The sequence below is a fragment of the Dendrobates tinctorius genome, unplaced genomic scaffold (assembly GCF_039654945.1).
Source record: "Dendrobates tinctorius isolate UK_male_01 unplaced genomic scaffold, ASM3965494v1 ptg000012l, whole genome shotgun sequence".
In the NCBI taxonomy this organism is placed as follows: domain Eukaryota; kingdom Metazoa; phylum Chordata; class Amphibia; order Anura; family Dendrobatidae; genus Dendrobates; species Dendrobates tinctorius.
The window spans coordinates 19,755,339-19,779,919 of record NW_027361680.1 but is presented as its reverse complement, the minus strand read 5'-3'; the positions used below and the strand labels follow the sequence as shown (position 1 = coordinate 19,779,919).

General features: G+C 42.3%; 1 protein-coding gene across 10 annotated transcripts in view; it reads right to left on the bottom strand.

Annotated features, from left to right (window-relative positions):
* The window catches only part of SLC25A17 (solute carrier family 25 member 17), a 470,764-nt gene that overhangs the window by 68,180 nt on the left and 378,003 nt on the right, over positions 1-24,581 (bottom strand). For 9 of the 10 annotated variants that reach the window (XM_073558022.1, XM_073558025.1, XM_073558021.1 and 6 more), the window contains 2 exons: positions 18,539-18,655; positions 1,410-1,555 (listed from right to left, as the gene is read on the bottom strand). In XM_073558022.1, the coding sequence (XP_073414123.1) occupies positions 1,410-1,555; positions 18,539-18,655 (263 nt within the window). The remainder of the gene's footprint in view (positions 1-1,409; positions 1,556-18,538; positions 18,656-24,581) is intronic. The other variant, XM_073558023.1, reaches the window with a different exon arrangement.

Sequence of the window (24,581 nt, the reverse complement as noted above, 5' to 3'; positions counted from 1 at the left end):
TAGGGCTAGGGGTGTGTTGGGGTTAGGGTTGGGATTAGGGTTAGGGGTCTCTTGGGGTTAGGGTTGGAGTTAGGATTGGGAGGTTTCCACTGTTTAGGCCAGTGGTTCCCAAACTCCAGTCCTCGTGGACCCCAACAGGTCATGTTTTCAGGATTTCCATAGTGTTACGCATGTGAGAGAATTCCTGATGCCTTGATGATACTTCCATCACCTGTGAAATACTAAGGAAATCCTGAAAACATGGGGGCCGTGAAGACTGGAGTTTGGGAAACACTGGTTTAGGCACATCAGGGGCTATCCAAACGCGACAATTCCAGCCAATTCTGCATTGAAAAAGTCAAACGCCGCTCCTTCCCTTCCGAGCTCTGCCATGTGCTCAAATAGTGGTTTAACCCCACATATGGGGTATCGGCGTATTCAGGAGAAATTGCATAACAAATTTTGTGGTTAATTTTCTCCTTTTACACTTAAGAACAATTTTTTTATTTTCACAAGTAAAATGTTTGTGCAAAAAAGTTAAATATTCATTTTTTCCTTCCACATTGCTTCGGTTCCTGTGAAGCACGTAAAGGGTTAATAAACTTCTTGAATGTAGTTTTGAGCACCTTGAGGGGTGCAGTTTTTAGAATGGTGTCACTTTTGGGTCTTTTCTGTCATATAGGCCCCTCAAAGTGACTTTAAATGTAATGTGGTCCCTAAAAAAAATGGATTTCTAAATTTTGCTGTAAAAAATGAGAAATCGCTGGTCAACTTTTAACCCCTATAACGTCCTAACAAAAAAAAATTTGCTTTCAAAATTGTGCTGATGTAAAGTAGACATGTGGGAAATGTTATTTATTAAGTATGTTGTCTGACATCTCTCTGATTTGAGGGTATAAAAATAAAGTTTGAAAATGGCAAAATTTTAAAAAATTCCGCCATATTTCTGTTTTTTTCATAAACGGAAGTCATATCGAATAAATTTTACCACTAACATGAAGTACAATATGTCATGAAAAAACAAACAGAATCAGTGGGATCCGTTAAAGCGTCCCAGAGTTATAACCTCATAAAGTGACAGTGGTCAGAATTGTAAAAATTGGCCTGGTCATTAAGTATCAAATTGGCTGTCACTAAGGGGTTAAAGAAAAACTATCTGGTCTGTGAGCACCAGAATTCTTGCTGGTGGGTAGGTGCTCAAATACGTATTTCATGCAATAAAATGCAATTTAATTATTTAAAAATAATACAATGTGATTTTTTGGATTTTGTTTTTAGACTGTCTCTCACAGTTGAAGTGTTGTACCTACTATAAAAATTACAGACCTCTCCATTCTTTGTAGGTTGCAAAAGTTGCAAAATTGGTTGTGTATCAAATACTTATTTTCTCCAGTGTATAAAAGCACATGAAAACTAAATGATGATCTTACTTCTGCCTGCTGACTAAGAAGCTGCCTCTTTAATCCTTCATAAAACATGAACTGGATGGCTGGGTTGAAAACCAAAAGTAGAGAAGGCAACGTTCCATTCCATAGAGACAGAAACCCCTCCTGTTGCAGTATCTTTTGGAAAGCATCTAAAAAAACATAAAATGTAAAAACAGAATTAATAGATGGTTAAAAGGAAGATATATTAAAAAGTTTCCTGTATGTACATTACTGATCTATAATAAAACAAAATTAGGCACATTTTAAAGAGTGACAGTCCTTTCAGATTTTACATAAGTCTATAGCACAAGTAAACATATATCTTTAACCCGTGAATACTCCTTTTTACGGTCATCAGTTGGCATTATTCCGCAGTGTCACCATTTTATGATGAAGCAAGCATCCTTTGCTCATCTAAGTGCCAAACATTGCCTCCTTTTTTGCAATAAAATAGTAGAAAAAACAAGTAGAAAAAAAATTATATCATTGTATAACTTTTTCCTTTATAACAATATTTAACAAAACAAGAGGGCCAAAGGGCAAAAATTACACATATTAGATATGTACATTAAAGTGCGTACTTATGAAAATAAAGTGTCTTAGAAATGTTTCTTCTACATTTCTGCTATGCGCTACAATATATTAACCCCTTCCTGACATCAGACGTACTATCCCGTCCATGGAACCCGGGCCCCTATGCCCATGGACGGGATAGTACGTCTACCGCGATCAGCGGTGCCCACGTGGTGAGCGCCGCTGATCGCGGCAGAGTGTCAGCTGATTATCACAGCTGACACCCGGCACAATGTGTCAGGGGCGTCACGGACCACCCCCGACACGTTAACCCCTTGCACACCGCGATCAAACATGATCGCGGTGTACCGGGGGTTAAAGGGAAGCATCGGCAGGGAGGGGGCTCCCTCCGTGCTTCCCTGAGCCCCCCACGGCAGCGCAATGTGCAGCGCTGCTGCGGGGGGCTCCGTTCCTGCAGGCCCCCGAATCCAAGATGGCGACGGGGGCCTTCGGGGGCCTGCAGGAAGCTGGCTTCCTCAGTGCCTGCAAAGCGCAGGCATGAGGAAGCCTTCTGCACTGCCTGTGACAGATCGCTGATCTGTCACAGTGATCTGTGATGTGACAGATCAGCGATCTGTCACAGGACAGTGAAGTCCCACCTGGGACTATTTAATAAAGTAAAAAAAAAAAAAAGTGTTAAAATAATTAAAAAAAAAATCGCCAAATAAATTAGAAAAAAAAAAAAAAATCCCCCCAAATAAATCCATTTATTGGAAATAAAAAAAACAAAAAAACAATAAAAGTACACATATTAGGTATCGCCGCGTCCATAACGACCCGCCCTATAAAACTGTCCCTTTAGTTAACCCCTTTAGCGAACCCCTTAAAAAATAAAAATAAAAAACGAAGCAAAAAATAATGATTTATTATCAAACCGCCAAACAAAAAGTGTAATAACGCGCGATCAAAAAGACGCATATAAATATCCATGGTACCGCTGAAAACGTCATCTTGTCCTACAAAAAACGAGCCGCCACACAGCATCATCAGCAAAAAAATAAAAAAGTTATAGCTCGCAGAATAAAGCGATGCAAAAATTATTTGTTATATAAAATAGTTTTCATTGCATAAAACCGACATAACATAAAAAAAGACCTAAATGAGGTATCGCTGTAACCGTACTGACCCAAAGAATAAAACCGCTTTATCAATTTTACCGCACGCGGAACGGTGTAAACGCACCCTCCCAAAAGAAATACATGAAACGCTGGTTTTTGTTCATTCTGTGTCCCAAAAATCAGAATAAAAAGCGATCAAAAAATGTCCCGTGCCCGAAAATGGTACCAATAAAAACGTCAACTCGTCCCGCAAAAAATAAGACCTCACATGACTCGGTGGGTCAAAATACGGAAAAATTATAGCTCTCAATATGTGGTGATGCAAAAAACTATTTTTACAATAAAAAGCGTCTTTTAGCGTATGACAGCTGCCAAATATAAAAACCGCCATAAATAGTAAATCAAACCCCCCCCCCGTTATCACCCCCTTAGTTAGGGAAAAATAATAAAATAAAAAAAATGTATTTATTTCCATTTTTTCCGTTAGGGTTAGGGCTAGGGTTAGGGTTAGGGCTAGGATTAGGGTTAGGGCTGAGATTAGGGTTAGGGGTGTGTTGGGGTTCGGGTTGGAGTTAGAATTGGGGATTTCCACTGTTTGGGCACATCAGGGGCTCTCCAAATTCAACATGGCGTCTGATCTCAATTCCAGCCAATTCTGAGTTGAAAAAGTCAAATGATGCTCCTTTCTTTCCAAGCTCTGCCATGCGCCCAAACAGTTTTTTACCCCCACATGTAGGGTATCAGCCTACTCAGGACAAATTGCAAAACAATTTTTGGGGTCCAATTTCTCCTGTTACCCTTAGGAAAATAAAAAATTGGGGGCAAAAATATCATTTTTGTGGAAAAAAATGATTTTTTTTCTTTTCACGTCCGAGCGTTATAAACTTCTGTGAAGCACTTGGGGGTTCAAAGTGCTCACGACACATCTAGATAAGTTCCGTGGGGGGTCTAGTGTCCAAAATGGGGTCACTTGTGGGGAGTGTCAATAGTTTAGGTACATCAGGGGCTCTCCAAACGCACATGACACCCGCAGACCATTCCATCAAAGTCTGCATTCCAAAACGTCACCGACGTGTGTCCATACAGTAGTTTTCTCCCACATATGGGGTGTCAGCGTACTCATGACAAATTGGACAACAACTTTTGGGGTCCAATTTCTCCTGTTACCCTTGGGAAAATGAAAAAATTGGGGACTAATTGATCATGTTTGTGGAAAAAATAAGATTTTTTTATTTTCATGCCCTGGCATTATAAACATCTGTGAAGCCCTTGGGGGTTCAAAGTGCTCACCACACATCTAGATAAGTTTCTTAGGGGGTCTTGTTTCCAAAATGGGGTCATTTGTGGGGGGTTTCCACTGTTTAGGTACATTAGGGGCTCTCCAAAGGCAACATGACACCCGCAGACCATTCCATCAAAGTCTGCATTCCAAAACGTCACTACTTCTCTTCCGAGCCCCGACGTGTGCCCATACAGTAGTTTTCTCCCACATATGGGGTATCAGCATACTCAGGACAAATTGGACAACAACTTTTGGGGTCCAATTTCTCCTGGTACCCTTGGGAAAATAAAAAAATGGTGACTAAAAGATCATGTTTGTGGAAAAAATACGAATTTTTTATTTTCACGCCCGGGCGTTATAAACTTCTGTGAAGCACTGGGGGGTTCAAAGTGCTCACCACACATCTAGATAAGTTCCTTGGGGGGTCTAGTTTACAAAATGATGTCATTTGTGGGGGGTTTCCACTGTTTAGGTACATCAGGGGTTTTCCAATCGCGACATGGTGTCCGATCTCAATTCCAGCCAAAAACGTCAAATGGCGCTGCTTCCCTTCCGAGGTCTGCCATGCGCCCAAATAGTGGTTTACCCCCACATGTGGGGTATCAGCGTACTCAGGACAAATTGCACAATAACTTTTAGGGTCCTGTTACCCTTGGAAAAATAAGAATTGAGGGTGAAAAGATCATTTTTGTGGAAAAAATATGATTTTTTAATTGTACGGCTGTATGTTATAAACTTCTGTGAAGCCCTTGGGGGTTCAAAGTTCTCACCACACATCTAGATAAGTTCCTTGGGGGGTCTAGTTTCCAAAATGGGGTCACTTGTAGGGGGTTTCCACTGTTTAGGTACATCAGGGACTCTCCAAACGTGACATGGCGTCCGATCTGAATTCCAGCCAATTTTACATTGAAAAAGTCAAACGGCGCTCCTTCCATTCTGAGCTCTGCCATGTGCCGAAACAGTCGTTCCCCCCCACATATCAGGTATCAGTGTACTCACGACAATTTGCACAATAACTTTTGCAGTCCAATTTCTCCTGTTACCCTTGGTAAAATAAAAAAAATTGAACCTGAAGTATTTTTTTTTGTGAAAAAAGATGTTCATTTTTTTTTAAATATTCAAAAAAATTCCTGTGACGCACCTAAAGGGTTAATAAACTTCTTGAATGTGGTTTTGAGAACCTTAAGGGGTGCAGTTTTTAGAATGGTGTCACTTTTGGGTATTTTCTATCATATAGACCCCTCAAAGTGGCTTCAAATGTGATGTGGTCCTAAAAATAAAATGGTGTTGTAAAAATGAGAAATCGATGGTCAACTTTTAACCCTTATAACTTCCTAACAAAAAAAAAATTTGGTTCCAAAATTGTGCTGATGTAAAGTAAACATGTGGGAAATGTTAGTTATCAAGTTTTTTGTGTGCCGTATCTCTGTGATTTAAGGGCATACAAATTCAAAGTTGGAAAATTGCGAAATTTTCAAAATTTTTGCCAAATTTCCGTTTTTCTCACAAATAAACGCAAATTATAGGAATGAAATTTTACCACTAACATGAAGTACAATATGTCACGAGAAAACAATGTCAGAATCACCGGGATCCATGGAAGCGGTCCAGAGTTATGACCTCATAAAGGTACAGTGGTCAGAATTGTAAAAATTGGCCCGGTCATGAACGTGCAAACCACCCTTGGGGGTGAAGGGGTTAATTTGCAAAAAAAGAATTTCCCTCTTATATGTATACCTATGGTGGTGACCTACAACACACAGCTTGAAGTGCTCAGAAAAACTGAAAAAATCTTCACCATACCTTACGCAAAAATGACAGTCTAAAAATATATTCAGAATTGAGAGTCCTCAGTGGTTGATACCTTTTAATGGCTAACTGAAAAGATGGTAACACATTGCAAGCTTTCGAGACTACTCAGGTCTCTTCATCAGGCATAGACTAATACAAAATCTGAAGAGTCACATATTTATGCACAATACAGCACAGAAAAAATGCAATAGATGAGAAAAGTGACGTGAAGCAGAATTATGATTATGGGAGAGGGAGAAACATAAATATTGGACCAGTTCATAGATAAGGAGTCTGGATGTTTTATTGTCCTCTGATTTGGGGTCTCCTAATGTGTTGTGATGCCTCACAAGGTCTTAGGCGCAAATTCCTTAATTGATGTAAAAAGACATAAATCCATGCGACACATTCATTCCAGCATTGAGAGTGTCAAAGGTCATCATAAATATATACTCACAGAGTCTTCTCTCTCAAAACTCAAGATAAAAAGCGGACGGCACCGCTGTTACCGTGTGACTTCAAATGATGTGCGGCATACAGAAGCCCAGCAGCTGGGAATCTCGGGTGCCAGACCTGGAAACAGTCAATCCTGGGAATCCATGCAAAGAGAAAAGGTCGCACTCATCGAGATAGAAGTTTCACTGATTTATTGACATATCATAAACATGTCAAGTCGGGGGAGTGACATAAGGAGTGCAAGAAAGGCTGACAACGGCCGTTTCGCGCTGCTCGAGCGCTTCAACGGGTCAAACAGTGGGGGGAAGTGCCGGGTTCATATGCAAATCACATCACTCCGTACCTCCTCCCTCCACAGCTGCTGTCTAAATGACATTGATGAATTAAAAACATGCTGAGATGCATTATGCTGAGATGCAGATACAAAAGCATAAATACAACTTACTGCACAAGCAGAAAAAATGGTTACATCGAGAGATAAATTACAATGCATATTCATATATCGAAGACTAATGTTATTTTCATATGTCGAAAACTACTATTTTTTTCTTTTCTTTTTTCTTATGGAAAACATCTACAATCATATGTATTCAGAGACCAAACTGTCTCACTATTATTATGAAGAACCATTAATATACTCACAGAAAGAAGAAAAAAAAAATTAAAAAAAAATTCTCCCAAAAAAAATTTCTCTCAAAAAATTTTTTTTCCCTAAAATAAAAAATAAAAATTGTGTGCAACTAAATATCTGTTTTGTTATAAACGACTATGTACATGCATAGCTGTGTCTTATTATAGATAAACACAAAGATGGACTATCAATGACAAATATCAATCCTAGCGGACAGAAACCGCTGCACTGAAAACGCACAATGTATATGTGCACGTATACTATGCAAACAAAAAACAAGTCACTAAACGATTCAAATGTTACAAGAAAGAAAACCACCAAATTCAGAAAGATGTCTTTGCCTCAAATATGTGAAAGTTCATCAAACTGCAATAAGAGACTCCAGAAAAAAGGTACCAACCAGGAAAGCCACATGCATACATATGTGACCTAGTTCTATCAACATCAAGGGAAATGAGGGAAAATATAAACTCCTTCATAAAAAAACAGCCATGTCTATTCTATCATTAAAACCCAGCGGACCTGTCGCCTGTGTATTCATAATCCACCTGGATTCTCGTTTTAATAAGATTTTATTTAAATGCCCTCCCTGCGGCGGTAAAACCACCTTCTCGATTCCTGCAAAGGAGAGAACATTAGGGTCATTTCCATGTGCATCTCTTACATGGTTAATTAAACGTGGGACTCCTTTTCCCATTTTAATGGACTTAAAATGCTCACGAAAACGAATGTATAGCGGACGTATGGTTTTACCTATGTAGAAAAACCGACATGTGCAAAAAATCACATAGACTACATGGACTGTCTTGCATGTGATCAAATCTGTTACTGTGTGCGTGACCGCGCCCATGTGTAATGTACGATCAGTACGATGAAATTTACAATAAGGACAATGGCCACACCTATAATTCCCTTGTGGTGTTCCTTTACTCAGCCAAGTGTCACGCTTAGTGACGATCCGATTCTTAACCAAAATATCTCTAATTCTTGTACTCCGCTTACATGAGATAAGGGGCCCTCTAGATACTATGTCGCTTAAATCCCTATCTTGTTCCAAAATATGCCAATTTTTTCTAATTGCTCGTATCTGACGACCCATGGGACTATATCGAAAACAAAAGGTAAATCTCTTATCATTTTCGACTCTTTTAGAGGCACAACTCCTCTAACTTTATTACTATGCTGAGATTTTACTTTTTCAAGTGTGGTATCTAATAGAACCTTAGGATATCCCCGTTGTCTGAACCTATTATATAGCTCTCTAGATTGTTTCAAAGCCCTCCAAGGTATTATATAAACGGTGGACTCTCAAAAATTGGCCATATGGCAATGATTTAATGGTGTGTGATGGATGGAAACTATAATAACGCAATATAGAATTGGTAGCCAAAGGTTTCCTGTAAACTGACGTGCAGATTTCATTATCCTTTACTTCCAGCAAGACATCAAGAAATTCCAGCCGTGTCCCTCCAAAATTGTGTGTGAACAGCATGTTCATCTGGTTCACCTGCAGCTGTTGGAGAGGACAGGGAGCTTCTGACAATGATGCTTCTTAGATTTGGGGGCTGCCTAAAGCACAGTAGTGGGGGGTCTGGAAAAATGGATTGTAATCGGGCATCTTTTTGTAGTAAAGGTTGTAATTTCCCTGCAGCTCCCCTTAGCACTTCCAGATTTGGGTTGTAGGTGACTACTAGAGGCACCCGGTTATTTTCTTCTTTAGCTTTGTAATGTAGCAGGTGATTCCTTGACATTCTGGTGGCTCTTGTAATTTGGTTTTCAATTGTTCTTGGATAGTAGCCCTGATTCAAAAAGGTGTTTTTGAGGCGACCAAGGTGTTTGTCTCTATCCATGGGGTTGGAACATATACGATTGTATCTGATGGCTTGGCTATAGATAATAGAGTTCTTTATGTGTTTTGGATGGAAACTGTCCCATTTAACCCCTTAAGCCCCAAGGGTGGTTTGCACGTTCATGACCGGGACAATTTTTACAATTCTGACCACTGTCCCTTTATGAGGTTATAACTCTGAAATGCTTCCATGGATCCCGGTGATTCTGACATTGTTTTCTTGTGACATATTGTACTTCATGTTAGTGGTAAAATTTCATTCATATAACTTGCGTTTATTTGTGAAAAAAACGGAAATTTGGCAAAAATTTTGAAAATGTTGCAATTTTCCAAATTTGAATTTTTATGCCCTTAAATCACAGAAATACGGCACACAAAAAACTTAATAAATAACATTTCCCACATGTTTACTTTACATCAGCACAAATTTGGAACCAAAATTTTTTTTGTTAGGAAGTTATAAGGGTTAAAAATTGACCAGCGATTTCTCATTTTTGCAACACCATTTTATTTTTACGGACCACATCACATTTGAAGCCACTTTGAGGGGTCTATATGATAGAAAATACCCAAAAGTGACACCATTCTAAAAACTGCACCCCTTAAGGTTCTCAAAACCACATTCAAGAAGTTTATTAACCCTTTAGGTGCATCACAGGAATTTTTTGAAAATTTAAAAAAAAAAATGAACATTTAACTTTTTTTCACAAAAAAAATAATTCAGGTTCAATTTTTTTTATTTTAGCAAGGGTAACAGGAGAAATTGGACGACAAAAGTTATTGTGCAATTTGGCCTGAGTACGCTAATACCTGATATGTGGGGGGAAGCACTGTTTCGGCGCATGGCAGACCTCAGAATGGAAGGAGCGCCGTTTGACTTTTTCAATGCAAAATTGGCTGGAATTCAGATCGGACGCCATGTCACGTTTGGAGAGCCCCTGATGTACCTAAACAGTGGAAACCCCCCACAAGTGACCCCATTTTGGTAACTAGACCCTCCAAGGATCTTATCTAGATATGTGGTGAGAACTTTGAACCCACAAGGGCTTCACAGAAGTTTATAACGTACAACGGTACAATTAAAAAATCATATTTTTTCCACAAAAATTATCTTTTCACCCCCAATTTTTATTTTTCCAAGGGTAACAGGACCCTAAAAGATATTGTGTAATTTGTCCTGAGTGCGTTGATACCCCACATGTGGGGGTAAACCACTATTTGGGCGCATGGCAGACCTCGGAAGGGAAGCAGCGCCATTTGACGTTTTTGGCTGGAATTCAGATCGGACACCATGTCGTGTTTGGAAAGCCCCTGATGTACCAAAACAGCAGAAACCCCCCACAAATGACCCCATTTTGGAAACTAGACCCCCCACGGAACTTATCTAGATGTGGGGTGAGCACTTTGAACCCCGAAAGGCTTCACAGAAGTTTATAATGCCCAGGCATGAAAATAAAAAAAATCGTATTTTTTCCACAAACATGATCAATTAGTCTCCAATTTTTTTATTTTTCCAAGGGTAACAGGAGAAATTGGACCCCAAAAGTTGTTGTCCAATTTGTCCTGAGTACCCTGATACCTCATATGTGGGAGAAAACTACTGTATGGGGACACGTCAGGGCTCGGAAGGGAAGTAGTGACGTTTTGGAATGCAGACTTTGATGGATTGGTCTGCGGGTGTCATGTGCGTTTGAAAAGCCCCTGATGTACCTAAACTATTGAAACTCCCCACAAGTGACCCCATTTTGGACACTAGACCCCCCCATGGAACTTATCTAGATGTGTGGTGAGTACTTTGAACCCCCAAGTGCTTCACAGAAGTTTATAACGCCTGGGCGTGAAAATAAAAAAATCATTTTTCCACAAAAATGATATTTTTGCCCCCATTTTTTTATTTTCCTAAGGGTAACAGGAGAAATTGGACCCCAAAAGTTGTTTTGCAATTTGTCCTGAGTATGCTGATACCCTATATGTGGGGGTAAAACACTGTTTGGGCGCATGGCAGAGCTTGGAAGGGAAGGAGCACCATTTGACTTTTTCAACGCAGAATTGGCTGAAATTGAGATCGGACGCCATGTTGCATTTGGAGAGCCCCTGATGTGCCCAAACAGTGGAAACCCCCCAATTATAACTCCAACCCTAACCCAAACACACCCATAACCCTAATCTCAGCCCTAGCCCTAACCCTAGCCCTAATGGGAAAATGGAAATAAATACATTTTTTTAAATTATTTTTCCCTAACTAAGGGGGTGATAACGGGGGGGGGTTTGATTTACTATTTATGGCGGTTTTTATGTTTGGCCGCTGTCACACGCTAAAAGACACTTTTTATTGTAAAAATAGTTTTTGCATCACCACATACTGAGAGCTATAATTGTTCCGTATTTTGACCCACCGAGTCATGTGAGGTCTTATTCTTTGCGGGACGAGTTGATGTTTTTATTGGTACCATTTTTGGGCACGGGACATTTTTTGATCGCTTTTTATTCAGATTTTTGGGATGCAGAATGAACAAAAACCAGCGTTTCATGAATTTCTTTTGGGGGGGTGCGTTTACACCGTTCCGCGTGTGGTAAAATTGATAAAGCGGTTTTATTCTTCGGGTCAGTATGGTTACAGCGATACCTCATTTAGGTCTTTTTTTAATGTTTTGGCGGTTTTATGCAATGAAAACTATTTTTATATAAAAAATATTTTTGCATCGCTTTATTCTGCGAGCTCTAACTTTTTTATTTTTTTGCGGATGATGCTGTATGGCAGCTCGTTTTTTGCAGGACACGCTGGCGTTTTCAGTGGTACCATGGATATTTATATGCGTCTTTTTGATCGCGCGTTATTGCACTTTTTGTTCGGTGGTATGATAATAAATCATTATTTTTTACTTCGTTTTTTATTTTTATTTTTTAAGGGGTTCACTAAAGGTGTTAACTAATGGGACAGTTTTATAGGGCGGGTCATTACGGACGCTTCGATACCAAATATGTGTACTTTTATTGTTTTGTTTTTTTTATTTTCAAAAAATGAATTTATTGGGGAATATTTTTTTTTTTACTAATTTATTTAGCGATTTTTTTTTTTTAAATTATTTTTACATTTTTTTTTAACTTTATTACATTGTCCCAGGTGGGACATCACTGTCCTGTGGCAGATCTCTGATCTGTCACATCACAGATCACTGTGACAGATCAGCGATCTGTCACAGACACTGCTGCAGACTTCCTCATGCCTGCGCTATGCAGGCAGTGAGGAAGTCAGCTCCCTACAGGCCCCCGAAGGTCCCGACGCCATCTGGGATCCGGGGGCCTGTAGGGAAAGAGCCCCCGCAGCAGCGCTGCACATTGCGCTACTGTGGGGGGCTCAGGGAAGCACGGAGGGAGCCCCCTCCCTGCTGATGCTTCCCTTTAACCCCCAATACACTGCGATCGTGTTTGATTGCGGTGTACAAGGGGTTAACGTGTCGGGGGCGGTCCGTGACCGCCCCTGACACATTGTGCCGGGTGTCAGCGGCGCTCACCATGTGGGCGCCGCTGATCGATATGACGTACTATCCCGTCCCTGGGAATTAAGTCCCAGGGCACATGGACGAGATAGTATGTCTCATGGCAGAAAGGGGTTAAGGTATGTTGGACGGTCGATTGGCTTCTGATACAGGGATGTCTCTATTTCATTGTTTTTTAGCTTAATGATGGTATCCAAAAAGTTAATCTCAGTGCTTGAGTAGTTGAGTGTTAAATTGATGGTGGGATGAATTTGATTAAACTGTTTGTGGAACGTCTTTAGCTACATGATCTGCATTGTGATGTACACAAATGTCCTTTATTTTTCGGATTATAAGACGCGCTTTTTTCCCCCAAAATGGGGGTGCATCTTATAATGCGGATATACGTTACCGGCCGCGGTGGAGCAGGGTCCCAGGGTCGCGGCTGGAGGAGGAAAGAGTGGAGCGTTGCTGCAGGCCGCAGGTTGGGATGAGGGAATGTTAGGATGTGAGGCATGCCGCTGCGGGTGTCTGGTGCCACTGCAGGGGCTCTGCCGATATTCTGTAAAAGGCCAGAGCCCCCGCATTTCCAGCACTGGGATCTCATCTCCCGAGATCTTGGTGCCGAGATCTCCATCTGCGCATGCACCGCCCCTGGCATCCATTATCCCGGAGTCCAACGCATAGGAAACCATGGAACTGCGGGGGCACTGGCCTTTCACAAAACGTCGGCAGAGCCCCCGCAGCAGCACAGGACACCCGCAGCACCGAACACCCGCAGCAGCGCGCCGCACATCCGAACACCCCCTCATCCCAGCTTGCGGTCTGCAGTAACACTCCACTCTTGCCTCCTCCAGCAGCGACCCTGGGACACCGCTTCACTGCAGCCACCAACCCCGGTAAGCAGTAAGATGCATGGATTATAAGAAGCACCACTATTTTATTAAAGAAAAGTGCTTTTCCTATTATTCTCCTCAAAATTTGGGGTGCGTCTTATTATCCGGAGCGTCTTATAATCTGCAAAATACAGTATATACATACACTATATAAAGAAAATAAGGACTTTATTTTATTCCTGTGATTGTATTCCTTATTTACAGCTAAACTTAGGGAGGTTAAACAATGCACTAGATATACAATATATGAGCAAAAGTATTCATATACAGTATCTACAGGAGCTTTAAATCCATTATCATTAATGCTGAGTTGGTCTCTTCCCTTTGCAGCAATATCAAATTCCTTCTGTGAAGGCTTTCTACAAGGTTTTGTGGTTTTCTGTGGGAGTTTTTGTCACTCGTCTAATAGAGCATTTGTTATAACATGGATGAATGTGACACGTATCTCTATTCTCTTCATACAGGTAACCAGCTTTTTCAATCTCTGCTCTGAATCAACTCCCGTGTGTCTCCACTCCATTCAATGTCAGCAAGCAGTTAATCCTGAATGCTACATATGTGTTTTCAACTATGCAAGCTTATATCTGGTATATAGTTATTTCAACTTACTCTGCTTGTCCCCTTATGCTGTGAGGTGAAGAAACTTTTCAAAGTGGTTTACAATGCATGTAGGCCTGGACATTGGTTTATCTGAGCCCAACATTAATTGTATCCTGCTTAGTTTAGTTTGATTGATTAACGAGAAGAGAGAGCAAAAAAAAGAGAGCCTTAGCCTCCTATATATTCAGACATAGCTTGGGGAAGGCATTTAAGCACATTTAATCAAAGTACATTTGATCAAAGTATGAGGCAGTTATAACATGGCAGTTAGACAGGGCAGGAGACAAGTAAGACATTTATATACATCTATTCCCTGTACATTTGGATAACAACAAATATATACCATATGCATTTGTGTAATTTATATCCTGGCCGCTGCATTCACACACATCCACCGCCCTGGCATTAACTCTCTACACTCCATTCATATCGGCCCCTCACTCCTTTCCTCTCCTATGTATAGCACTCACGCTCTTTTTACATTGCTAAATTGCACAGATCCATTCAGTCCCACCATTCAACATCAGAGACGCTCTCACATATCACTTAACCATCTGCTCACTCTTTCTATCCTCCTTCTCCTAGTCGCAGGAGACAATGCTCCCAACCCTGGTAACCCATGTTATAGAAAATCAAACCCCCCAACTGCTACACTCAGAAACCCCTCTAATCTTAACGTTCCCTGCATGCCATCTCTCTCTTAATTGTGCCCTTTGGAATTCTCGCTCAGTGTGTAACAAACTCTCCTTCATTCATGACTTCTTCCTTTCTAATTCTCTTAACCTTTTGGCTCTTACTGAAACCTGGATCCAGCAGTCAGACAGTACCACTGCTGCTGCTCTTTCATATGGTGGACTACACTTCTCTCATACCGCAAGATCAGACAAAAGAGCAGATGGAGGCGTTGGTCTGCTCCTATCACCCAAATGTACCTTTCAGGTTATCCCTCAAGTACCCTCTCTTGTCTTCCCTTCATTTGAGGTCCATGCCGTCAGACTCTACACCCACTTCTCCATGCGAGTGGCGGTGGTATATCGTCCTCCCGGCCCCTTCCATCAGTTCCTGGATCATTTTGCCACTTGGCTTCCACATTTTCTCTCCTGTGACATCCCTACCCTCATCATGGGCGATTTCAACATCCCCATTGCTTTTCCCCTCTCCCCATCTGCTACTCACCTTTTATCTCTAACCTCCTCGTTTGGCCTTTCGCAGCTTACTAATTCTCCAACGCATGAAGATGGAAACTCCCTCGACTTGGTCTTCTCTCGGCTTTGTGCAGTGGATGATTTTGCAAACTCCCCTCTCCCGCTCTCTGAGCACAACATTCTTTCATTCTCTATCAAGAACTGCCAGGCCGCTCAGGTCACCCCCACTGTCCATACTTATAGAAACATACGAGCCATTAACACCCAGAAACTTATGAAGAACTTGCAGTCTTCATTGGCCCCCTTCTCCTCCCTCTCATGTCCTAATTCTGTATTGAAGCATTACAATGAAACACTTCAAAGTGCCCTGGATGAATTTGCACCTCCTATACATAGAACACCACAACACAGACAGCGATAACCCTGGCACACCCTGCAAACACGTTTCCTGCAGCGGTGCTCCAGGTGCGCCGAACATCTGTGGAGAAAATACAATCTACACGAAGATTTCATCCATTATAAGTTTATGCTTAGAACATACAACACTGCCCTTCACCTCTCAAAACAAACCTATTTCAACACTCTTATCACCTCACTGTCCAATAACCCTAAACGTCTTTTTGACACTTTTCATTCTCTACTCAACCCAAGAGTACAGGCCCCAACCACGGAGCTCCGAGCTGACTATCTGGCCAATTACTTCAAAGAAAAAATTGACCAGATCCAACAGGAAATTATCTCCCAATCACCTCATACCATGCACTGTCCTCCCTACCCCACTGCATCTAGCTCACTCTCTGATTTTGAACCAGTCACATAAGAAGAAGTAAGCAGGCTCCTTGCATCTTCTCACCCAACCACTTTCACCAGTGACCCATTTCCGTCACATCTCCTCCAGTCCCTTTCCCCTGCTGTCACCACTCACCTAACTAAAATATTTAACCTCTCTCTCTTCTGGTATCTTTCCCTCCTCATTTAAGCATGCCATCATACATCCACTACTTAAAAAACCATCCCTCGACCAAAGCTGTGTCGCTAACTATAGACCTGTCTCTAATCTTCCCTTCATCTCTAAACTCCTGGAACGCCTGGTCCACTCCTGTCTTATCTGCTATCTCTTTGATAACGCTCTTCTTGACCCTCTCCAATCCGGTTTCCGTTCTTTACACTCTACTGAAACTGCCCTGACTAAAGTCTCTAATGATCTACTAACAGCTAAATCAAATGGTCATTACTCCATGCTAATTCTCTTGGATCTCTCTGCAGCATTCGACACTGTGGATCATCAGCTCCTCCTCACTATGCTCCGTTCTATTGGCCTCAAGGACACCGTTCTCTCTTGGTTCTCCTCCTATCTCTCTGACCGCTCCTTTACTGTATCTTTTGCTGGTTCCTCCTCATCTCATCTTCCCCTTACTGTTTAGGTTCCTCAAGGATCAGTCCTAGGCCCCCTCCTCTTCTCTTTGTACACTGCCCCTATTGGTCAAACAATCAGCAGATTTGGTTTCCTGTACCATCTCTATGCAGATGACACCCAATTATACGCTTCTTCTCCTGACATCACACCTGCCTCTAGAAAACACCAGCGATTGTCTAAACGCTGTGTCTAACATCATGTCCTCACTATATCTGAAACTGAACTTGTCAAAGATTGAACTCCTTGTGTTTCCTCCCGCTACTAATGTACCTATACCAAACATTGCCATATCCGTGTGTGGCTCCACTATTACTCCCCAGCAACATGCCCGCTGTCTTGGGGTCATACTTGACTCCGAGCTTTCCTTTTCCCCCCTCATCCGATCACTGGCTCGCTCTTGTTATCTGCACCTCAAAAACATTTCTAGAATTCAACCTTTTCTTACTTTTGACTCCATAAAAACTCTTACTGTTTCTCTTAGTCATTCTCGTCTCGACTATTGCAACTCTCTTCTAATCGGTCTCCCTCTTACCAAACTCTCCCCCCTCCAATCTGTCTTGAATGCTGCAGCCAGGATCATATTCCTCGCCAATCGTTACACTGATGCCCCTACCTTGTGCAAGTCATTACACTGGCTACCAATCTACTCCAGAATCCATTACAAACTTATTACCCTCACCCACAAAGCTCTCCATGGCTCAGCACCACCCTACAATCTCCCCCCTTGTTTCAGTGTACCACCCTACCCATGCCCTCCGTTCTGCTGATGACCTGAGGTGGGCATCCTCAATAATCAGAACCTCCCACTCCCGTCTCCAAGACTGTACACATGCTGCGCCAATTCTCCCAGGTCAATATGATTAGTCCCCAATCCCTACAATTTTATGCGTGCCCTGAAAACGTATTTATTCAGACTGGCCTACCGTCTCAAAACATTAACCTAATCTATCCCTGTGTGGCACAGTCAAAAGTTTTACCATAACCAGGTTCCCCGCATCATGTTCCCATATGCTTTATGCATCTATTAGCCCTCTGTGTCTGTACTGTTATACACTTAACATTATGGCTGGTCCATACAATCAGGGCAATTGTTACCACCCACCTTTTGTGTCTACCTTTTTCCTCATAGATTGTAAGCTTGTGAGCAGGGCCCTCATTCCTCTTGGTATCTGATCTATGTGATTGTTATGTTGTAATGTCTACCGTCTGTACAAGTCCCCTCTGAAATGTAAAGTGCTGCGTAATATGTCGGAGCTATAGAAATAAAATGTATTATTATTATTATTAAGGTCACATAAGGATGTTGAATGAGATTGCCGGGCTCCCAATCTTCGTTCATCCCAAAGGTTTTTGATGGGGTCGAGGTCAGGGGTTTGTGCAGCCAGTTAAGTTCTTCCACTCCAAACCCCCCCATTTATGCCATTATGAACTTTGCCTTGTGCACTGGGGCAGAGACATTCTGAAACAGAAAAGGGCATTTCCCAAACTGTTCCCACAAAGCTTGGTGATGTAAGTCTACATAAAGATGTTGGCCATGGAATCCCTTGCCATAAAGCACCAGGTGCAGTTTTTGTTAGTGACTTTTATGCACTTTTTACTTGAGCACTCGGCAACCTGTCGACACCTTTACACGGTCTGCCACTTGGATACAGCGGTGACATCCTATTACAGGGTTGCCCTGGTGTTAGTGAGCTCTATAGAACAAGTCATTCTTACAGGAATGCTAGTAAAAGCAGACTGCATGGCGAGGGGCCTGATGTTATACACCTGTTGCAATGGGACTGAATGTAAAATATGAATTAATTCAGAAGTGAGCCCCAATACTTGTGTGTATAGTGTATCATTTAGCATGGTCTGTTTTGATCAATTAGGTGCATTTTTATGCAATTTTTTTTAATTCTGTCTATTATTGACAAAGAATTAGTAAATCTGCGCAATAATTCCTAGACACTTACCTGCAATGCCAGTGTATGAAGTGGGTTTTATATCATCGTTTCTAAATTTGGCCCCTTGAAGTTTTAGCCTTGTATTTACCACCCAAAGTGGAGTTGTGAGCAGGACATTCACTATCCCTAATAAAAGATGAAATTTTATACATGAAATACACTTTTTTTTTCTTGTATGCATTGGATCAAAAGGGTCAAGGACTATTTTATTTTTCTCTTATGGGGCTAAGAACTTACAGGCAGGTAGTTGCTAACTTGTTGACTCAGAACTGTCACGCCACCTGCGGAGAGTTGGCTGTCACATAGCATAATGTCGGCAGTCATGTCCCATCAACAGAGAAGCTTGGAAGAGGAAGATCTGTTCTGTCGACGTGAGTTCAAAAGAAACTGCAGAATCACTGATCGGAGGGATCCGTGACCACTCTAAGCTGGCGCCGAAGAAGCCTGCCTGTCAGTTCTTAGCCCCATGAGATAAAAATAAAATAATCCCAGATAACTCGCTTTATCTATTACCAACATGCAAATACTCAGCAAACTCACTAGCAATGCTAGATTTTTCACTATTTTAGCCCACTTCATTCACTATACCGTACATGTATGGAGCAAGAAAAGAGGAGGCACAGGGGCTGTGCCTAAACTATCTACAGCAGGAACCGACTGTTACATACAGCTGGGCTCCCACTGAAACAGCCACTACTGACCACACACGTAAGGAGTTTGACAAAGGGAAAGAATTCCCTCTGTCAACTCATCCGTACCAATGTAATAATTTTATAATGGATAATTCAGGAGCCTTTTTGCGTGGAACAAAGACACTACAGAACACATTTTATAGGTGGTAAAGTCTATATTATAACACACGGTATTTCAAACAAGTGCAGGTAAAAACTCAAAGTCCTTAAACTCTCAGTGTAAATATTGAATGCAACTTAAGAGTCTGTTGGAAAACCTCAGAGGAAAATGCAATCAGCGGAGCAGTCTGTGAAGCACAGTTATACTTCAGGATGCTTGAAACAAGTCTTTGTCTAGTCCATACATGGATAAATATATATATAGAAGCCAGTTCAAATAATATATTAACTCAAACAGGGAGGCCTGGGTAGGAACGCTCAGGTATTGCAGAGCAGCAACAGCTTACGTGTTCAACAAGTGCAGATGGGAGCAACAGAAGCAGGCAGAAGCTGAAGGAATACTGAAAACCGATGTCTGAGCAGAAACTCTGAGAGCAGGGAAATAGGATATCCACACAGGCTGGCAGGAGCAGATAGGAAACCAGGAAGTCACCAGGAGCAGGACACAGGCAGAATACTCTAGCACTGACTAGAGACTATTGTGGGGTTATAAGGCACAAAGACAAGGGCACATGAGAGAAAAGATGAAAGAGGGCAGGAATGCCCAAAAGGTAATCAAAAAACATTCAGAGTCCTGACAACCAATGCTGTGCAATCATGGTGTGGCAGCCTGAGAGTGGCTGTAATTCAAACCCCAGAAACAAAATAGAACATATGATATGAATAATTTATAGTCCGTAATCAATAAGAGAGAGAAACTGGAGATGAAACAAAGTGCAAATAGGGTCTTATTTGGCTAATAATATAGAAGGATATGTATGATTGCACTCATGCACTCACATGGATGGGTTGTGTGCACACAACCAAGTTACTTTTAAGGCTTAAGGCTTCTGCAAACCCACGAGTATATAAATGCACAAAAAAGGAGAAATAAAAGGGTTATTCTGGAAAACGAAGAAGTTATATACTTCAAAACGCACTGACGAAAAAGACCACCTGAAATTGGATTGGCATCCTTGATTATTTCTCCACGTCAGAGCAGAATAACCCATTTATTTCTTCAGTTCTATAGTTTAGAATCATAATACACAAAGAATACAAGATTATATATACAATTTCCAGATGGAAAAGAAAATAATTGTAAAAAGAAAAGAAATTCCCAAAAATTCTTAAAAAAAAAATAAAATAAAATAAATAATAGTCACACATAAGTTCTATTATGGCCATGTTCTGTAGCTATTTAACACCAAAGGGGACAAAGTGCCTAACATGAAAAATTAAAAGAATTCTGTATTAACCAACCTCTTAAAATGATATGGATTAAATTTGTGGATTTGTTCTATTATTTTCAATCTTTAGGCTATGTGCACACGTTCGGAATTGCCGTGGAAATTCCGCAACTTCCTGCCGCAGGAAATGCGCATGTGGAATTGGCATGCGTATTCCCGCTAAACACTAGCGTTTTGTAAGTGTAATTAGCTTACAGAATGCTAGCGTTTTCCAAGTGATCTGTAGCATTGCTTGGAAAACTGATTGACAGGTTGGTCACACTTGTCAAACATAGCTGGAAGAACTATCAATTTTATCTTTTTTTTATCTAGAGATTACATATATAATTTTCATTCTTTATTCTTGTATTATCATTATAAACTAATCCAATGTTGTTCGGTTGTGTGTACTGGTTTTGATATTCACCAGTAGGTGAGACATACAATTTTCCTGAATCAATCAATTGTTTTATATCTTTCTTTGTATGATAGTCCAAAGAAGAAATCTTATCAATTTTGAAAAGTGTTGCTGTCTTTTAATACCGTATATACTTCAGTATAAGCTGAACCAAGTATAAGCTGATGCACCTAATTTTGCCAGGAAAAACTGGGTAAACATATTGACTGGAGTATAAGCTGGGTATGCATTGTCCCCTCATCCCTGTCATGCTATGCATGGCTCCCCCATCCCTGTCATTGTATTCATTGCTCCCCCGTCCCTGTCATTGTATGCATGGCTCCCCCGTCCATGTCACTGTATGCATGGCTCCCTGTAGAGAGGTCATTGTGTGCATGGCTCCCCTGTCCCTGTATGCATGGCTCCCCCCGTCCTTGTCATTGTATGCATGGCTCCCCGTCCCTGTATTCATGGCTCCTCCGTCCCTATCATTGTATTCATGGCTCCCCATCCCTGTCATTTTATTCATGGCTACCCCATCCCTTTCATTTTATTCATGGCTCCCCCGTCTGTCATTGTATGCATGACTCCCCCGTCCCTGTCATTGTATTCATGGCTCCCCCGTCCCTGTCATTGTATTCATGGCTCCCCTGTCATTGTATTCATGGCTCCCCCGTTCCTGTCATTGTATGCATTGCTCCCCCGTCGCTGTCATTGTATGCATGGCTCCCCTGTCCCTGTCACTGTATGCATGTCTTCCCCGTCTCTGTCACTGTGTGCATGTCTTCCCTAACCCTGTCATTGTATGCATGGCTCCCTGTCTCTGTCATTGTATACATGGCTCCCCTGTCCCTGTATGCATGGATCCCCCAAGTCCTTGTCATTGTATGCATGAGATCACCCGTCCCTGTATTCATGGCTCCTCCGTCTCTGTCATTGTATTCATGGCTCCCCGTCCCTGTCATTGTATTCATGGCTACCCCGTCCCTGTCATTGTATTCAAGACTACCCCATCCCTGTCATTGTATGCATGGTTCCCCCGTCCCTGTCATTGTATTCATGGCTCCCCTATCCCTGTCATTGTATTCATGGCTACCCCGTCCTTGTCATTGTATTCATGGCTCCCCCATCCCTGTCATTGTATGCATTGCTCCCCCGTCCCTGTCATTGCATGCATGGCTCCCCAGTCCTTGTCAATGTATTCATGGCTCCCCCGTCCCTGTCATTGTATGCATTGCTCCCCCGTCCCTGTCATTGCATGCATGGCTCCCCAGTCCTTGTCATTGCATGAATGGCTCCCCAGTCCTTGTCATTGTATGCATGGCTCCCCCGTCCCTGTCATGGTATGCATGGCTCACCAGTCCCTGTCATTGTATGCATGGCTCACCAGTCCCTGTCATTGTATGCATGGCTCACACATCCCTTTCATTGTATGCATGCCTCCCCAGTCCCTGTCATTGTATGTATGGATCCCCAGTCCCTGTCATTGTGTGCACGGCTCCCCAGTCCCTGTCATTGTATGAATGGCTCCCCCGTCCCTGTATTCATGGCTCCTCTGTCCCTGTCATTGTATGCATGGCTCCCCCATCCCTGTCATTGTATGCATGGCTCCCCGTCCCTGTCATTGTATGCATGGCTCCCCAGTCCCTGTCATTGTATACATGGCTCCCCAGTCCCTGTCATTGTATGCATGGCTCCCCCGTCCCTGTATTCATGGCTCCTCCGTCCCTGTCACTGTATTCATGGCTCCTCTGTCCCTGTCATTGTTTTCATGGCTCCTCCGTCCCTGTCATTGTTTTCATGGCTCCTCCGTCCCTGTCATTGTATGCATGGCTCCCCAGTCCCTGTCGTATGTATGGATCCCCAGTCCCTGTCATTGTATGCATGGCTCCCCAGTCCCTGTCATTATATGCATGGCTCCCCTGTCATTATATGCATGGCTCCCCATCCCTGTATTCATGGCTCCTCCGTCCCTGTCACTGTATTCATGGCACCTCCGTCCCTGTCATTGTATGCATGGCTTCCCCATCCCTGTCACTGTATGCATGCCTCCCCAGTCCCTGTCATTGTATGCATGCCCCCCCCCCCGTCCCTGTCCTGGTATGCATGGCTCCTTATCCCCCATGCTTGCATGCATGATTCCTGTTAAAAAAAAAAAATATTTACCTACATGCGCGCCCTCACTGGCACTGAATCTCGTTGTGGCCGCCGTCGCCAGCAGCTCTCCCTGCTGAGCAATCGCGTGGCCTGGCTCCTTAAGATAATGAATATGCACTCCACGCCTATGGGAGTGGAGAGGCATGCATATTCATTACCTTAATGAGCGGGGCCACGTGATCGCTCGGAATGCAGTGAGGGCACGCAGGTAGGCGAGTATGATGTGTGCTGGAAGCCGGCGGCTGGCACTGTGCGCTATTGCAGCAGCGGCACAGGCTTTAGCCACAGTTACCGGATCCTGCCTCTGTGACCGTCGCTCCCCCTCCCCTGCCGGCTTTCTGGGACAATTGACTTGTGTATAAGCTGAGGGGGGGGTGTTTTCAGCACAAAAAAATGTGCTGAAAAACTTGGCTTATACACGAGTATATACGGTAAGTGTTTGTTGCTTTTGTACACCCTCTCATCCTTGTCTTCTTCATCAGTGTCCACCACAATGCTGTTCTTCTAAGCAACTGCCTAGCACTCTGAAAAAGAAAATGGTAGAGGCACACAAAGCAATAGAATGCTATAAGAAGATAACTAAGCGGTTTCAAGTTGCACTTTCCTCAGTTTGAAAAGTAATTAACCCCTTTACCCCCAAGGGTGGTTTGCATGTTAATGACTGGGCCAATTTTTACAATTCTGACCATTGTCCCTTTATGAGGTCATAACTCTGGAACGCTTCCATGGATCCCGGTCATTCTGACATTGTTTTCTCATGACATAGTGTACTTCATGATAGTGGTAAAATTTCAGAACTTGCGTTTATTTGTGAAACAAAATGGAAATTTGGTGAAAATTTTGAAACTTTTGCAATTTTCCAACTTTGAATTTTTATGCCCCTAAATCACAGAGATATGGCACACCAAAACTTAATATGTAACATTTCCCACATGTTTACTTTACATCAGCACAATTTTGTAACTAAATTTTTTTTTGTTAGGAAGTTATAAGGGTTAAAAGTTGACCAGCAATTTCTCATTTTTACAACATCATTTTTTTAAAGGACCACATCACATTTGAAGTCACTTTGAGGGGTCTATATGATAGAAAATGCCCAAAAGTGACACTATTCTAAAAACTGCACCCCTGACGGTACTCAAAACCCCATTCAAGAAGTTTATTAACCCTTCAGGTGCTTCACAGCAATTTTTTGAATGTTTAAAAAAAAAATGAACATTTAAGGCTGGTTTCACATTAGCGCATTTTATGCGCGCGCACGGCCGGGGGTAGCTCCGCCCCCGAGCCGGCTCTCTGCCCGGCGTGCCCGCCCCTTCCTTGTAGCGCCGCCTCCTAGCGGACAGCGGCGCCTGCGATCGGCGCACCCTATCTTTAGCATAGGGTGCGCCGATCGTGCGCAGGTCGTGCGCTAGTTGCGCTTTGACCTGCGCTGCGCACTT